Raw genomic sequence first — 17,990 nt, forward strand, 5'->3', positions numbered from 1 at the left:
GACCCTATGGTCTTCAACATTTAATCCCATTCCCTTACATGTGCCTAACCAAGATATTTGTAAAGGTCATTATTTGTAAAGCGACATTTCTACACATGTTGTTGAATGAGCTTAAGACTAAAACTTGCTCGAAAACTCATAAAACTTTGCACACGTGTCAGAAGTGGTGAACATGTACGTCTAATACGGGTCTCGGTAGGTCTAATCTAAAGTCCCTTGTGATGTTAAATTGCAAAGATCTTTAGTTTTCTGTAAAGGGCATGTCTGTGGCGGCCTGACAAAGTCGGATGTTTCGCCATGTCACAGAAAGTTGTAACTCAGGCATACAATGTCCGATCCGCCTTAAACTTCACGTATTTGATAAGAGTCCTGACCTGAAGACATCTACGTGGCACATCGATTTGACTTTGCCATATTTGTTTTATATTTATCGGCTTTAATGCATGTCTATTCACTGTTTGCACAATTTTCCAGGCACAGTAAGCATACCCCAAAACAGCATTCAAGTATGACATGGAATAATCAAATGAAATCACATGTTCACTGTATCAATAAAACATATACTGATTCTTATATTAGGCTGCTGTCACTTTAAAACTACAGTAATGCACAGATCCAATATAATGATTTCTTCCACATGTTTACATTCACTTAAGACAACTGTTTATGTGACCCCTTGCGTGTTTTCGACACTTTAAACGCAATAAGACGCTTTAGCACACGTACTGTGACAGCTGGCTTTCTGCGCAATCGCTTTAGGTTTGTGCGCTCGTAAAAAAACGTATGTCAAAAAGTTTAAACTTGCAAGGTGCACATCCGAGTCTCACCGTTTAGAATTGGTTGAAATTTCAAAGCAGCAGTCATGATGAACAGCCGATTTGTACGAAGGCATTTGATGACCAAAACTAATCTGCAATTGGCAAATGGAAAAATCAAGTGAGCCCGGACTGATTTGTCCTGACATTTTAATCAAACCGTACTCAAATCACCGGTTCGGCTCACTTTAAAGGGGTCTGAGATCATTTGAGTGTTCACATATGGTCCAAAAATCACACAAACGGAAAGGGACCAAGTGTGAAAACACCATAGACTGTATAAAACATACATAAAAGAATGCTGTGATTTTGAAATATCACTACCATTCAAAAGTTCGGAGTCTCTTATGCTTATCAAGGATGCATAAACACAGTATAAAACCCCCCCAGTGATATTGCAAAATATTGTTACAATTTAAAGTAGCTACTTTCTATGTAAATCATTTTTCTAAGCTGAATTTTCAGCATCATAACTCCAGTCTTCAGTGTCACATGATCTTTCAGAAATCATTCTATTTGATGCTCAAGAAACATTTATGGATATTATTAATGCTGAAAACAGCTGCTTCATACTTTGTGGAAACCGTGAAGTCACTTCCATCACTTTTGATTCATTTAATGCATCCTTGATGAATAAAAATATTAATTTCTTTTATCAATAATGTACTGACCCGACTCTTGAATGATAGTTTGTTAAAGCATATCTGGTCATTTTATTTTTATTTCACTTTCTTTTTTTTCTGCCCATGTGTAATTTTCACCCCAGGAATCCACGCACACAGTCAGTTTTTCACTTTTCTTTTTTTATTAAAAATGAAAAAGGTGACATGAGTTTTGAGGCATTCAGGGCATTTCAAAGACATTTAAAAAAAGAGCATGCTTTAGTAGTGGAATAAAAAGTAGAACATTTTGTCAGAATTGTACAGAAAGAAAGTTTATACAAAATAAAACTTTTTTCTTTCTAAATGCATAGCCTATATACATCCAGATGTGCATTCTTTGGCTTTTACTTTCTAAATGCATCGCAGCTCAAAGAAACATAGCAAGAAAAATCAGTGCAGCTAATATTATTTACATTCTTTTCTGTCATGTCAGCAAACATCAGCTCACATAATACAATCATTTATCCTCGTGAGTTGCACACAGATTTGCGTCTTTCTCAGTATTAAACATGACGGCAGTCTGCGTCTGATAGCACTGTAGATGATTCTGGTGCTCAGCCTTTTACACTTTAGCTTACAAAACTTTTTACAGTTAACCAGGGATTCATTCTGCCATGTTTCACACTGTTCAAACTTCACCCTGGGTTAGAAATTAGTCCTGGATTGTTAAGTTTCAAGATTTTACACTACATATTTAAAGTTATTCTTGTTTTTGCATATTGATTAGACATATATGACACTTTAAAACCATTTCAAACACTCACTGTGGTAAAAATCAAGTTTTAAAGTTGTTTGTGTCTCTGTGGTGTTTTTAATACGCGTTCAGAAAAACCATGTGCAAATTCATAAGTTTTCATTCCTGAGTATTTTCTCCTAAAAACTGCAGTGAACCAAAGACGGTTTGAAATCACTGGTGTCTCTGACAACAACAAACTATGGTGTAACCAATCACGTCACTGTGTGGGCGGGCTTTAGCATATCATTAATCGCTGTGAAGCAGAGTCTCAAGAGAAGACCTACTAGTATATTTTTCTGTTGATATAAACGTGTGTACATTTAACAATATAGCGGGCTCGTTTGCATATTATTGAATCCATGTATACTAATAAAGCAAGGGTGTAGTTACATTCAAGCTATTTTAAGACTCAAAGAATTTTTTTCACAGTAAAAAATGTTTAAATATGTAATTTTGGTAATTAAACATGAATTTTAAGGGATAAAATGATTGACTACAGGGGGACTTTAATTACTTCTTCTCCATTTTCTGTTGATTAGCAGAACGTTATAACCCATTGTTAAAAGTGCCGCTAACTTCCCTTCAAAATTACAAGTGTGAAAACAGCATAATGTAACAATGCCCCTGTAAACTTGTATGGCTTTCTTCTTTAGAACATGAAAGCAGATCATTGGAAAAATGTTTTCTTTCAGTGGAAGACTCCAATGTTGTTCTGGTTCCCAGTGTCCCACAGAAGAAAGATAGTCATTACAGGTTAGGAACAACATGAGAGTGAGTATATTATAATTATCCCAGCACTATAACCCAGGGTTAAACAAGACTTTAATCCAGGGTTAATCAAGCCTTGAATTCAGGGTTAAACAAAACTTTAACCCAGGGTTAAACAAGACTTTAACCAAGGGTTAAACAAGACTTGAATACAGAGTTAAACAAAACTTTAACCCGGGGTTAAACAATACTTTAACCCAGGGTTAAACAAGACAAATAGATGGTTAAACAAGACTTTAACCCACGGTTAAAAAATACTTGAATCCAGGGTTAAATGAGACTTGAATCCAGGGTTAAACAAGACTTTAACCCAGGGTTAAGCACCGAGTGACAAGCCTCCAGGGTCAGTTCTGAGAGCCGTTGTTACGGCGATGCGTAATGACTCTGTGGTAATCTTGGGTCGCTGTGTTCAGGGGGAATGTGTGAAAGCTCATGGCTGCGGATGTAGTTCATGCTGCCCGGGTGACTGAGGAAGAGAAGCTGGCGAGCAAACAGGGGCTCGACCTGTGGCATAAAGAGCAAATTCAGACTGCATTAATATCACTATGTTTTGTTCATGACTGTTCATCAGTATTAAACAGAACCAAAGACGAACCTGCACTGTGAAGGTCCTTCTTGGGCGTTGAGCATCAGGACTGTCATCCTCAAAGAACAGCAGCACTTGGGAACACGGCGCAGGACGAGCGTTTAGGGCGTAACTCTGCAACTCTACGGGACATACAGAGGAGGAGACGGTTATTCACAGCCAATGGCACGTGAGATCTTTAAAAATACACCAGCAAATGGTTGGAAGAGGGAGAAGGGAAAGAATGCTGATAAAGGAGATCTACGCTATCATTCAAATGTTGAGGATTGGTAAAATTTGTATAAACACATAAATCAGTAACCGACTACAATTTGCAAATAATCTACCCAGCTCTAATTGCTCTAATTTAATTTATTTACCACCCAAAAAAATCATAAATCAGTAACTGTGTTTCCAAATTTCCTCTCCCTTCTGACAACACGCAAATTAAAGAACACAGCCGGATCATTTCCATAAAGACCAACGCAATCTACCAAGAGCAGCGCAAATTAATGTCTGCGTTAAGATGTGCTTTTTTGGGTGGTAAATAAATGCGCAATCAGAGCTGGGTAGATTACTTGCAAATTGTAGTCGGTTACTGATTACAAATGACATGACAAAACGGATAGTTAGTAACGTATTCCATTATATTACATATTTAAGGTAATATAATCTGACTACTTTTGGATTACTTTTGACTTTTAGATTACGTTTAGATTACTTTTGACTTTTAGTTTACTTTTTACCGAATACTTTTAGATTACTTTTGACCAAACTTGTTTATCACACTGATTTGAGTAGAATAATTTTGAGATAAAAAAATACAGAGAAAGAAAATATATATTCCATTCTTTGTGATCAACATCATGAAGTGCATTAAATATTACATTACGTCAGGGTTTCCCAGACTGGGGTTCGTGAGTTTAATTAAAAGCTATTAAGTAATGAAATCATAAAAAAGGTATAAATACATTTAAAATTAACATATTATTTGAACTTGAATTTGTATTGACTTCATTTGATTATTGACCTAACTTACAAATTAAGATCTCAGGGGACTAAATATATCAGGTCAAAGAAATTTCAGGAATTACTGCATTGTATGTAAATATGAAATTATGTAAATTTGTACATTTTAATGTGTTCCGAAGACAGTAATACATGATTAAATAACACAATAACTGAGTGATGATTCCAAATAATAATTCATGTGTTAATCAGGAGTTGATTAGATATGCAATGTTGAGAAAATTACTATTTTAAAGTGTAATTTAATCTAATTACAAGTACTTATTTTTTTAAGTAATACCGATTACATGTAATCAGTTACTACTCTGGGCACAAACCTTAGTAAATCAGCTCATGATTGATTTAAAATACTCTCCTCTCATAAATATGCAATAAGATCAGCTGCAGAAATAACCCTGTCCAGTCCTTTCAGTCTTTAGTAAATCCTGACAGTAGTTTTGAGGGATTGCGCAGGTGTAAGCTGTTAGTAAATCTGCCCCTATAAGTCTCTTATAATCACCAAGGCTGCATTTATTTGATCAAAAGTACAGTGAAAACTGTAATATTGTGAAATATTTTCAATTTTAAAATGATTTCAGCATCATTACTCCAGTCTTCAGTTTCATATGATTCTTCAGAATCCATTCTAATATGATGATTTACAGCTCAAGAAACATTTCTGATTATTAAATTGTTGAAAACAACTTCATATTTTTGTGAAAACTTTTTTTTATAGAATCTTTAATGAATAAAAAGTTCAGCATTGACTTGAAACAGAAATCTTTTGTGGCATTACAAGTGTCCTTACTGTCACTTTTGATCAATTGAATGCATCCCTGCTCAATAAAACTTAGTTTCTTTAAAAAAAAGTTTAGTTTTGAAAAGTTTAACCCTGCATTAAATATTACAGAATTTTCAGAAATGACCAATTCCTAAACTATAATCTTGAATATTTGGCTGGGTCCTTGTTACATTGTGCTCATTTGTATATGGCAGGAAACTAAACATCTCTTTCTGTATTTTTGTTCTCTTTTTCATCCTCTATTTACTTTCCATACTGTGAGCTTTAGGTCACATGTGATTCCTGTGGTATTTGAGTCGTATTCATCATATGCTGGAAGGTTCTGTGAGAATCACAATAATCAGTCAATCTAAAGCAGAAGGTGGGCGTGAGTGAGTTGTAACTCACAGACGACTGACACTAAATATCAACCCACAGATAATGTGACACACACTGTTTACTGTAAACGCTTTCATGTGTTTGTTTACTGGAGTTATGACGATGTATACAAGAAGTGAATTAACAGGCAGAAGAAGGTTTACAATAAATGTCTCGGAGAAAGATGAGTGATCGTTTAAAGTAACCTGTTTTAACATGTCATCTGTTAGTCATAATCTTAAACTGATGATACACGGGGCAACTTTTTGAGCAATGTTGCTGAAATATATTACTTGGGTAATTTCCCATTGAGAGCGGGCAACAAATTTCTATCTGGATATCCAAAAAGAAATGTGTTGCTCGGCAACATTGCCCAAAAAGTTTAACATAGGCATGGTCGTTTTGTGTGTTTGGAACCATTGTGTGTGTGTGTGTGTGTGTGGGACAAGACCCGCCAACTTTCTACGACCCATGATATTGGACCCACTCACTTTTATCTTCTCTAATCCAGCACAGGTCTGTTTACCTAACCCTAACCGAGAAACACTTATTATTAAACACGTTAGTCGCTTGATTTCCACTTTTCTAATATTTTCGTAATGCGTTTCTGATCTGATATGTGATGGGAAAAGGGAGTAGTGTGGCAAAAGGCGGATTCAAACCTCAGATCGATTCGTGTCAAAACTTGATGATCTTGATCATCTTACCTCTACTCTATAGCCACGGTTAATAACTCAGTGATTTCTGAAATTTTGTCTGGCCCAATCAATCGTTTAGTAAACGGTGATATATTTATGTATTTAATGTAAATGTCATCTAATGTTACTCCAGTAAAAAAAAATTCTGAGAGAGAGGACCCACCCGCATTTTATTTGCTTCCGGCGCCTATGATCATAGACATTAGTGTAAATTATCTGATGCACAAACCTAGCCTGACAAGCCAGACCCACATCAAGATGTTTGGTCTGGAAACTCTCCATTGACGGCTCAATCCGAGGGGCGGATAAACGGTTGTCTTTCAAACTCCCTCTGCACGCGATAGGATAGCGCTACACCAACCAGAGCAACGAAGGTGAAGCAGAGCTCACTGACAGATTAAACATTCGCCGTATCCGGTCGGCTAAACTCCGAACACATCTTCCTTTTTTAAGAATGACTTCAGTGCCGTTCTTTGTTCTTTTCTCAGAGAAAAGCTTAACTCCAAGTCTTCCAGAGTCGCGGTCAAAGCTGATTCGAAAGACCGCCGCCGTTCGCCAGTTTCTGTGTTTACTAGAAGCACACAAACGCAACTCGGCCGTCATTATGTTAAGCTCCGCCCACCGACTCTATACACGATGTGATTGGCCCGACCAGAGTTTGGTTTTTACAGCTCAGAAGGGTATTGAGAGTTGCTAGACGACACTCGCAGCAGATTAGATTTGCTCAAGCTAGGGTGCGTCTAGATTTCTAGGCTAGTACAAACCTGTGATGAACAGATGAGTGTCCAGCAGTTTGCAGTCCTCCTCTCTCTCCAGCTTGTTGGATTTGTCCGTAGGGGGAGCGTGAGCCCCCTCCCAGTACACCCGGCAGGGGCAGCGGCGGCGGGCGTAGAGCCCATCACGGGCCATCCAGAGTAAAACGCCCCGCTCCAGAGACGTCCTTTCAGCGTGAGGGAGCTCCACCAGTTCTGGGGTCCCTGGGGAAGCGAAGGCCTGTCCCTCTCTGCCTGGACCCAGCTGACAGCCCTCGGGACTGGTCACGGTTACCTCTCGCACCAGGGCGTCCCGGTAATACACCGCCACATTTAACCGGTAATCTAATCGAGACCAAGATCAAATGAGTTCAAACCTAATATCATAATGGGAGTCACTGATGTCAAGACAACTAGGAAGAAATATAATGCAGAACCATTTTTTTAGTTCAGGTTTTTTTTTTCCAGATCTGCCCCAAAGTAATAAAACCCCAAATTAAATTAAATTAACATTCTGAGATCTTTGTGTGCAAAGATGTCCATAAAATGTTTCAGGAAATCTGGTATAAAACACACGTGGCAAGTTCCTAAAATGTCATCTTTGTTTTATGTTGGTTTTTTATACACTTTTCACAAACATTTTGATTTGCATATGCTAAAAATGTCAAGTGGTGTAACCAGTAAGTAAAAACTACTTTAACGGTTTAATTATTGTTTTAGAAAGGTTTTCAAATATTTACTTTAAAAAATCTTTAATCCTGAATCCATGCAACTAATCCCCATAGTAAGTACATGTTCTTAATTAATATTACTCAGCACTTAAATATTTAATTATACTGTAACAATGACACCTTAAAATAAAGTGTAAGGTGACTTTGTTACATTTAAGTACAGAGTAATTTAAGTACCTATGTGTACTTACATCTGTAACATCATGACTTTAAATCTGATCCTTCCCAAATCTATACATTATAATTTTGTGATAATAAACTGTTAGTGCCGGCCCAGATCTGGACCACATCTGGACCGCATTGAATCCATATGTACTAGATGTGGCCCAGATCTGGGTCGACACTATGTTGCTGTCTGGGTCATGACACACAAACAAATCTTGGGGTATATTTTCTACCCAAATCCTGGGTTGAACCTTTTGGGTAACTTTTTAGGGGGTTATTTTTTCAGTATTTGGGTCATTTTTGTCAGACGTAACAACCCAGTGTTTGGGTAGTTTTTGTGTAACTCAGTTCCTGGGTCAGATATAACCCAGTGTTTGGGTAGTTTTTGTGTAACTCGGTTCCTGGGTCAGATATAACCCAGTGTTTGGGTAGTTTTTGTGTAACTCAGATCCTGGATCAGCCATAACAACCCAGTGTTTGGGTAGTTTTTATGATAAACAGAACCTGGGTCAGACAAAACAACCCAGTGTTTCGGTAGTTTTTGTGTTACCCAGGTCCTAGATCAGATGTAACAACCCAGTGTTTGGGTAGTTTTTATAATAAACAGAACCTGGGTCAGACATAACCCAGTGTTTGGGTAGTTTTTATGATAAACAGAACCTGGGTCAGACATAACCCAGTGTTTGGGTAGTTTTTTGTGTTACACAGATCCTGGGTCAGACAAAACAACCCAGTGTTTGGGTAGTTTTTGTGTTACCCAGGTCCTAGATCAGATGTAACAACCCAGTGTTTGGCTATTTTTGTGCCAGATCCTGATATAGTATTATAGTAAAAATTAATCAACTATGCTGGGTTAAATAAACAAACCAATTTGCTGGGTAAAATTAACCCAACATGAGTTCTACCCTATATTTACCCAGCCCCTGAGTTGCAAAATCGGTATCAGACGTATTAATACATGAAGACCAATCGATCCATTCCCATTGAGCCTGTCACTGTCTCTGTGTGTTTATGATATGATAATGATTTATGATTATGTGTGTGTGTGTGCAGTACCTGAGAGGGCCAGAGACTCGGCGGATCTCATGCTGGTGTCCAGGGTGAAGGCTGACGGCTGTGGATCGGATGCATTGCAGCTGAAGAAGGAGCCGGTGAATTGGTACCCTGCGCATACAGACATATGTCAGTGCACTCGCACGCTACATGAACGCACTTTCTCTCTCTTAAGCTATATATAGTCACTAAATCAGAATTGTGCATCAAGACCTGCAGTGTAAATGTGGCCTAAATGTGATCCTTCTCAAATCTGTACTATCTATCTATTGTGATGATTACCTGTTGTAATGTTGTCTATGTTTTAATCGCCCCCCAGACAGCAACATAGTGTCGGCCCAGATCTGAACCACATCTGTAACGCATTGTAACACAGTTCCAGACATAACAACCCAGTGTTTGGGTAGTTTTTGTCTTACACAGATCTTGTGTCAGAAGTGTCAACCCAGTGTTTGGGTAGTTTTTTTGTAACTTAGATCCTGGGTCAGACGTAACAACCCAGTGTTTGGGTAGTTTTTGTGTTACACAGATCTTGGGTCAGACGTAACAACCCAGTGTTTGGGTAGTTTTTGTGTTACACAGATCTTGGGTCAGACGTAACAACCCAGTGTTTGGGTAGTTTTTGTCTTACACAGATCTTGTGTCAGACGTAACAACCCAGTGTTTGGGTAGTTTTTGTCTTACACAGATCTTGTGTCAGAAGTGTCAACCCAGTGTTTGGGTAGTTTTTGTGTTACACAGATCTTGGGTCAGACGTAACAACCCAGTGTTTGGGTAGTTTTTGTGTAACTTAGATCCTGGGTCAGACGTAACAACCCAGTGTTTGGGTAGTTTTTGTCTTACACAGATCTTGGGTCAGACGTAACAACCCAGTGTTTGGGTAGTTTTTGTGTTACACAGATCCTGGATCAGACGTAACAACCCAGTGTTTGGGTAGTTTTTGTGTAACTCAGATCCTGGATCAGACGTAACAACCCAGTGTTTGGGTAGTTTTTGTGTTACACAGATCTTGGGTCAGACGTAACAACCCAGTGTTTGGGTAGTTTTTGTGTAACTCAGATCCTGGATCAGACGTAACAACCCAGTGTTTGGGTAGTTGTTGTGTAACTCAGATCCTGGATCAGACGTAACAACCCAGTGTTTGGGTAGTTTTGTGGCAGATTCTGATATAGTATTTTAGTAAACAGCGCACACAGTATAAGACAGTACCAGTGTCCCAGCGTGGTGTGTAGGGGCTCTGGCTGTACGGGATCTCAGACAGGGTGGAGTAATCCCTCCATCCTCGCTCTGCTGGAGAAATGTAGTTGCACACCTGTAATGACAAGAGCGTAAAGTGAACTGAAGGGCAAAGTCTAAACATTCAAGCCAAAGTACAACTTAAGCCGGGTGCACACTGTGTGATTTTGGCCACGATTTGGCCGTCTCAGACAAATTTTGCAAATCCTAGAAGATTCCTCAGATCCTCGGCTAAAATCTGACCGATCGTTAGTTTGACATGTTCAGCGGCAGCCGATTAATGACCGCTGCGATAAAATTTTACCTCAGACGAAATTCTGGCAGTGTCAGAAGATTTGGCACACAATCCTGCAGTGTGACTTCTCCTACGACGACAGTCAAATATCTCGATTTTTCAAGACAGACTATGACTAAAACGAGAGCTAGAGATTTCTTTGTAGCCAGCATTTCAGTCCCGCGTGTAATGCAGCTCACCGTCATCAAACGCGTCATTGACTGATGATATAAAACTCCGGACGAGTTTTCTTGCGTGCGTCCGTCTTTAGCGCGCCTTGGCTATCATACAATCTGACATTAATGCCAACTGAGATCTTACAGTGTGACATGGCTTACAGCGGTGATCATGGTCGTACAGTCTGACAAGGGACATTCGCAAAGGATTTTGACAAATCGCACAGTGTGCAGGACCCTTAAGATGATGCTTGATTCGAACCTGAGGCGGTGCGGGTGCATAAGAGGGGTGTATTGGGTAACTGGGTGAGCTTGAATTAGACTGTGAATCATCAAGAGATCTGGGACCTGCAACATTAAAATATTATACACTTTATTATTTTCATCAGATATCTAAGAAAATATTTATAAAATGCAGCTGTTTTCATCTGTTTGATGTCATTCATTTACATTATGAAGAAATATGAGAGCACTAAATATGGGCTACACACGTGCTTATGTGCTTTTTTTAGATGCCTTGCCTTTTTTGGATCCTTCAGGGACAATCTTATACACTTTATAGGGGTCCGATATGTCAAGTTGACTGCGCTCCACAAGCTCCTCGAAGTCATTGCTCTTGTTGAGAGCACACCGAAGACGCGTTTTCCACGTCGGTGGGTCAGGTTTGTCGATCCCCTCCCGAAATTTGCCTTTGAATAGAGCCCATGCCTGCAGGAGAACGAGTTCAAAGTCAACATATGGGTCAATCTGATACACCGTAAAATCCAACAGTTGTTGTAACTAACACTTTTAATAATAAATAATAATTCATTTTATTTGTAACGCACTTTATATTAAACAAAATCTCAAAGTGCCACAGATTGAATGTTGCAATCTGTAAAGAAAGTCTTAAACCAATCAAACAAAAGGAAAAATAATTAAGAAGTAACAAATCAACCAAAAGCTCTGCTGAACAGGTGGGTTTTAAGACCATGTTTAAAAGCGTCTGTGGGATCCGCAGGTGGTCAGGGAGAGCAGTCCACAGGCTAGGGGCCTTCTACTTTTTAGTTCACTTTACTAATCTGCACTATTCACACACCATGCCTTGCTTACTCAACCCGAGTTAACTGATTTTTTGAGGCGGGGCAATTCACTTTTCACTCATTTCCTCCACATCTCTAGTCGCATTCACTCATTTCCCAGTCATCTTGAAAGATTAATTGTGAATACTGCTGAAAATTTTGAGAGAACATCACATAAGCTGACTTCATAACCTGGTGTTGATTTTCCTCAAATGTTTAGTTTGAACTCGCCATTATGGGGATCAGTGTTCCCACTTCAACTTCATTTATATTATTGTGATTCTCTTCCTATTGATGTGAAATAATTTATTTGGTTTCAACAGAAGGGAAGTAATAAATAGGTTTTTAACTGAATCATTAACTATCATTTTTCATGTCGACCTTTTAATTTGGTTGATATAATTCCTCTATATTTGTGACAATATCACGCTCGAATCACAGACTTCAGCATGCAAAACACAACAATGGTAACAATTACATTTTATTAATTATTTATTTATTTTTAGTTACTAGAACTCTTGTGTAAGTCAACTATACTAAGTAAGCATTTGTCAACATACTATTATATTTTTTACCTAGGTTTTTTTTTTTTTTTAAAGTAAGTCTAATTCAATTTTACAGTGTGCAAAGATGTCCATAAATTGTTTCAGGAAATCTGGTATAATACACACGTGGCAAGTTCCTAAAATGTCATCTTTGTTTTATGTTGGTTTTTTTATACACTTTTCACAAACATTTTGATTTGCATATGCTAAAAATGTCAAGTGGTGTAACCAGTAAGTAAAAACTACTTTAACGGTTTAATTATTGTTTTAGAAAGGTTTTCAAATATTTACTTTAAAAAATCTTTAATCCTGAATATCAAAAAATTAAAAAAAAATCTAATTCTCACAATAAAAAGGGCAAAATATGTGATAATGCAAACTCTTCTTATGCAATTAATTTCAGCCATTTAATGAGATGTTTATTTTTCAGTTACAGCACTTAAGACACTCTTGGTTACACTTTATTTTAAGGTGTCATTGTTACAGTGTAATTATACATTTGAGTCCTGAGTAATATTAATTAACAGCATGTACTTACTATAGGGACAGGATTAGGATTTGGTTAGGGTTAGTTGCATGTAATTATGCATAACTTATAGTTGTAACTACATGTAACATATGTAACAATGACACTGTAAAATAAAGTGTTACCACACCATGGTAAAGTTGTTACACTGTAATTAGTAATATTAATTAACAAATGTACTTACTATGGGACAGGTTTGGTTGAGTGTCAGTTGCATGTAATTATGCATTATTTATAGTTATTACTATGTAACAATGACACTGTAAAATAAGTGTAAGCCACACCTTTTTACATTAAGCCCCACAAAATAAAACATTTGAATTTGGAAACATATATGCGTTGTCTTCTAAGAATTGCATTTGATCTTCACAGTGCAACACGAGTAGCCCAAAAAGATCCCACTGGAGTAATAACGCGCTCCTGTTATTAGTTTCTCATCTGTACCTTAAAGAGCGCAGCATCCTCATCCCGGTTGTAGTCCTGTTTGCCCGCGTGCTTCCACGGGATCCGAAAGATGCTCTTCTCCTCGTTCTCCCACACGAGTCCGGGGTATTTTCCGGTGTCCACCTGCTCGATCAGCCACTGACGCAACTTTCCGTTACCGGAGCCCCCCGTCATCGCGCGCTCTTCATCCGAACACATCTGAGAAGAAAACGCAGGATATCATTCAGCTGTTTTCATTACCAAATTAAATGTGAAAGTCGAAATGGTTAAAACAAGTAGATAAATAAATAACGACAAATGCAAGGAAGTCGAAGACATGCCTACTTGCAGAAAGTAAAGGAGCTGCACTCGTTAAGAGCTTTCGAGTTTGGAAATGTGTCAGTAACGTAGTTCAGCTTTCGACCGCGACTTTTCTTCAATCGTTCGAATGGGCGGAGCGTTCGCCACACACACACACACACACACACAGGATTCCACGCACCTGCAGCACGCGTGAGATATGACGGACGTCCCGTAAGCACGCGGGCGGCTGCTGCTCATATGCTAGCCTGTGTTAAGCCCACGCACACTAAAGCGGGACTTTTGGAGTTTAATTAAAGTATGTTCATTTCTTTTAATGCGATGACGTTAAAATGTCAGCTGTGTTTATAGATAGTTTGTCCAAATCTTTGGCTAGATTCCAAAGTGGGCGCTATCATGTTAAATTACACCGAACAGATTAAAACACGTGCTGAAATATATTAATCATTTTAAATGGTGAATTCAGGTAATTTTATGAATTTACCATTGTTTTGAAATATGTTCCAATGGCCAACACCTTTATTATTTTTCTTTTAAAGGCGCAACATGTAAGATTTTTTTTTATTAAATTATCCAAAAACCACTAGAACAGTTATAAACAGGTCCTTCTCAAAAAATGTGCATATTGTGATAAAAGTTCATTATTTTCCATAATGTAATGATAAAAATTAAACTTTCATATATTTTAGATTCATTGCACACCAACTGAAATATTTCAGGTCTTTTATTGTTTTAATACTGATGATTTTGGCATACAGATCATGAAAACCCAAAATTCCTGTCTCAAAAAATTAGCATATCGTGAAAACGTTCTCTAAACGAGCTATTAACCTAATCATCTGAATTAACTCTAAACACCTGCAAACGATTCCTGAGGCTTTTAAAAACTCCCAGCCTGGTTCATTTACTCAAAAAACCGCAATCATGGGTAAGACTGCCGACCTGACTGCTGTCCAGAAGGCCATCAGTGACACCCTCAAGCGAGAGGGTAAGACACAGAAAGACATTTCTGACCGAATAGGCTGTTCCCAGAGTGCTGTATCAAGGCACCTCAGTGGGAAGTCTGTGGGAAGGAAAAAGTGTGGCAAAAAACGCTGCACAACGAGAAGAGGTGAGCGGACCCTGAGGAAGATTGTGGAGAAGGACCGATTCCAGACCTTGGGGGACCTGCGGAAGCAGTGGACTGAGTCTGGAGTAGAAACATCCAGAGCCGCCGTGCACAGGCGTGAGCAGGAAATGGGCTACAGGTGCCGCATTCCCCAGGTCAAGACACTTTGGGCTACAGAGAAGCAGCACTGGACTGTTGCTCAGTGGTCCAAAGTACTTTTTTTTGGATGAAAGCTAATTTTGCATGTCATTTGGAAATCAAGGTGCCAGAGTCTGGAGGAAGACTGGGGAGAAGGAAATGCCAAAATGCCTGAAGTCCAGTGTCAAGTTCCCACAGTCAGTGATGGTCTGGGGTGCCATGTCAGCTGCTGGTGTTGGTCCACTGTGTTTTATCAAGGGCAGGGTCAATGCAGCTCGCTATCAGGAGATTTTAGAGCACTTCATGCTTCCATCTGCTGAAAAGCTTTATGGAGATAAAGATTTGGTTTTTCAGCACGACCTGGCACCTGCTCACAGTGCCAAAACCACTGGTAAATGGTTTACTGACCATGGTATTACTGTGCTCAATTGGCCTGCCGACTCTCCTGACCTGAACCCCATAGAGAATCTGTGGGATATTGTGAAGAGACAGTTGAGAGACGCAACACTCTGGATGAGCTTAAGGCCTAATATCCATCTCTCACTGCAGTGTGAAGAAGTGTCTCATAGTAGCGCCGAGTGAACGCACAGAGTAGCATTATAACATCACTCTCAACACACTCAGATGTGTGATAAGATAAAGCAGCGCTGCGTTCCCACACACAGACACACACACACACACACACACACACACACACACGAGCAGAAGAACCGGAAGTGCTCGTCTGACAGAATAAAAGCTCTGTGAAATCAAGCCGTCACCAACCTCGACCTCTAGCGGCGAAAAAATACATATTGTTCCTTTAAAGTCCCCCTTTAGTCAATCATTTTATCCCTTAACTTATGTTTGATCACCAAAATTACAATATTTAATATACAAACTTAATATTTCTTAATGCCTTAAAATAGCTTGAATGTAACTCTACACCCTTGCTTCATTTAGTATATGTGGATTCATGAATATGCGAATGAGCCCCGCCTCCACTCACTCACTCAGCTCAGAGACCCACTCGCTCAACTTTTACTCAAGTTACTGTAGTAAACGCTGCACAAAGGTATCGGTCTTTACAGCGTCAGACACATAACAGTAATTAATATGATTAGCCTTTAGCTGATTACGTTGTTTAACAGCTAATCATGTTAATGTTGCGCAAACCATGTTCCCGTTCACCATCTCAGTTTCAGCATCCTTAGAAATGCTTTGAACATCACAGAACGTCAGTGGAGAAAGGCATATAGTTCATCATAATATACATCATATACATAATTAATCCTATATATTGCTAAAAGTACCTGATTTTTCATATCAACAGAAAAAGATACTGGGATAACCCATAGACAGTAAAAGAAATGAACCGAGCGATCCCAATGCGTCAACGGCGAAATAATGAAGTCAGTAAAGGAGCACTCACTTCCTGATGGCTGAGCGAACTGCGCAGGCTCAGACTGAGCTTGAGGACGTAGATGTGACGTGAGCCTCCTGTCTGACAGCTGTAGGTCTTCTAGTAGATGTGGAAATTGAAAGCTGAATCACGTTGTTTAAATATTTTCTCCCGTTGCTTTTGGCTCACTATGGGCTTCTCCCCATTCTTCTCCCTCTTCATTTTTGAGTCACTTTGACAGTGAATAACTTTACATCTGAGGCGTTTAAAGACTCCATTTGTCCATTGTTTATTTCTAAAGAAACACGACAATGCATAAAAGGCTCCGTTACCTTGTATCTTACACTATTGCCCCGCAGAAGCTGTTTTTGTAAAAATAGGCTAATGATTGCGTCATAACCAACGCGACTCTGTCGCACAGTTGAGAAATTACCGTATAGACCTGAGGAGACGCTCGCAGGCAATCTTTTACTGTCTATGAGACAGTCGGGGGGACGTGGAGACATAAAGTCTGATAAAGTCAAGGGAGAAGAATGGGGAGAAGCCCATAGTGAGCAAAAAGCAACGGGAGAAAATATTTAAACAACGTGATTTAGATTTCACTTTCCACATCTACTAGAAGACTCACAGCTGTCAGACAGGAGGCTCACGTCACATCTACGTCGTCAAGCTCAGTCTGAGCCTGCGCAGTTCGCTCCGCCATCAGGAAGTCAGTGCCCCTAGGTTGACTTCATTATTTCGCCGTTGACGTAATGGGATCGCTCGGTCCATTTCTTTTACTGTCTATGTTTTTTTCTCTGTCATCAGAAAGCTTCATGTAAAAGCATTTCTCAGCAGGTCTGTGTCCATGTGTTAACCAGCAGAGGGCAGTAATGGACCATTCCAAGCACTCAATAAATAATGACATTTAAATGCTCATCCTAATAAAGTGATTTTTATTCAGTGGTGGTGGCAGGCTGTGGTTGGATGGGTTAATCACGGTTCATAGTTTGCTGTCATTCAATTAAAAAGATATAAATGTTTGCTTTCTTCAACTTTTTTAAGGAATCAAACATGTCAAGGTGAGAAAATATGTAACTTTTTTTGCCTCCCAAAAGAGAAAAAAATTCAACCCCAGCAAATGATTTATTATTTATTTTTTAAATAAGATACATTTGAGATAGACCCTTTAAAAGAAAGCATGTAATAGTGTAAACCTATAGTTTCTGGGTTTTCAATCTTTTAGATGTCTGTCAGGACTCTGGTTTGATCATCAGCCTTTTGTTGTGTTTGTGTCTTAGGGTATTTGCATTAATTTTCTCCTCTACTTATGCTTCTCTCTGTCTTTGCTTCTCTGTCAGTGTGTCTTGGTAACGTCCGTTTCACTACTGCCCAAAAGACGTTCTTGTTCTAGTCGTGCCTAGTTTACATGCCCTGTTTCTGTTTGTCTATTTAATCTAGTGTTTTCTTCTTGGATTTGTCCAGTTCCCGTACGCAGTCCTGTTTTGGATCACTTACCTGGTTACTGGTTTTCTGCTTTTGTTTTTGGACTCTTGCCTTTGCTCTGCTTCTGGGACCGTGATCGCCCTCTGGTTTTGACCCCTGCCTGGCCCTTCTTCCTTATCAACTTTCCTTAGGGATCGTTGGTCGGCTGAACTGACTCCTGCTTTACTCCGACTGCCCCTTGGATTCGCCTCTGCTCTGCCCTTT

The 17,990-nt window shown here is 39.0% G+C and overlaps 1 protein-coding gene across 1 annotated transcript; it reads right to left on the reverse strand.

Moving 5' to 3' along the window:
* Nucleotides 1–1,609: 1,609 nt before the first annotated feature.
* irf4b (interferon regulatory factor 4b) lies at nt 1,610–17,990 on the reverse strand. The gene is given in 10 exon segments (XM_067416800.1): nt 1,610–3,383; nt 3,385–3,485; nt 3,577–3,689; nt 7,176–7,508; nt 9,116–9,223; nt 10,322–10,424; nt 11,061–11,146; nt 11,320–11,506; nt 13,375–13,572; nt 17,799–17,990. Coding segments are annotated over 9 exon segments (1,287 nt in total). The 5' UTR covers nt 17,799–17,990; the 3' UTR covers nt 1,610–3,325.

The sequence above is a fragment of the Pseudorasbora parva genome, chromosome 15 (genome assembly GCF_024679245.1).
Source record: "Pseudorasbora parva isolate DD20220531a chromosome 15, ASM2467924v1, whole genome shotgun sequence".
NCBI lineage: Eukaryota > Metazoa > Chordata > Actinopteri > Cypriniformes > Gobionidae > Pseudorasbora > Pseudorasbora parva.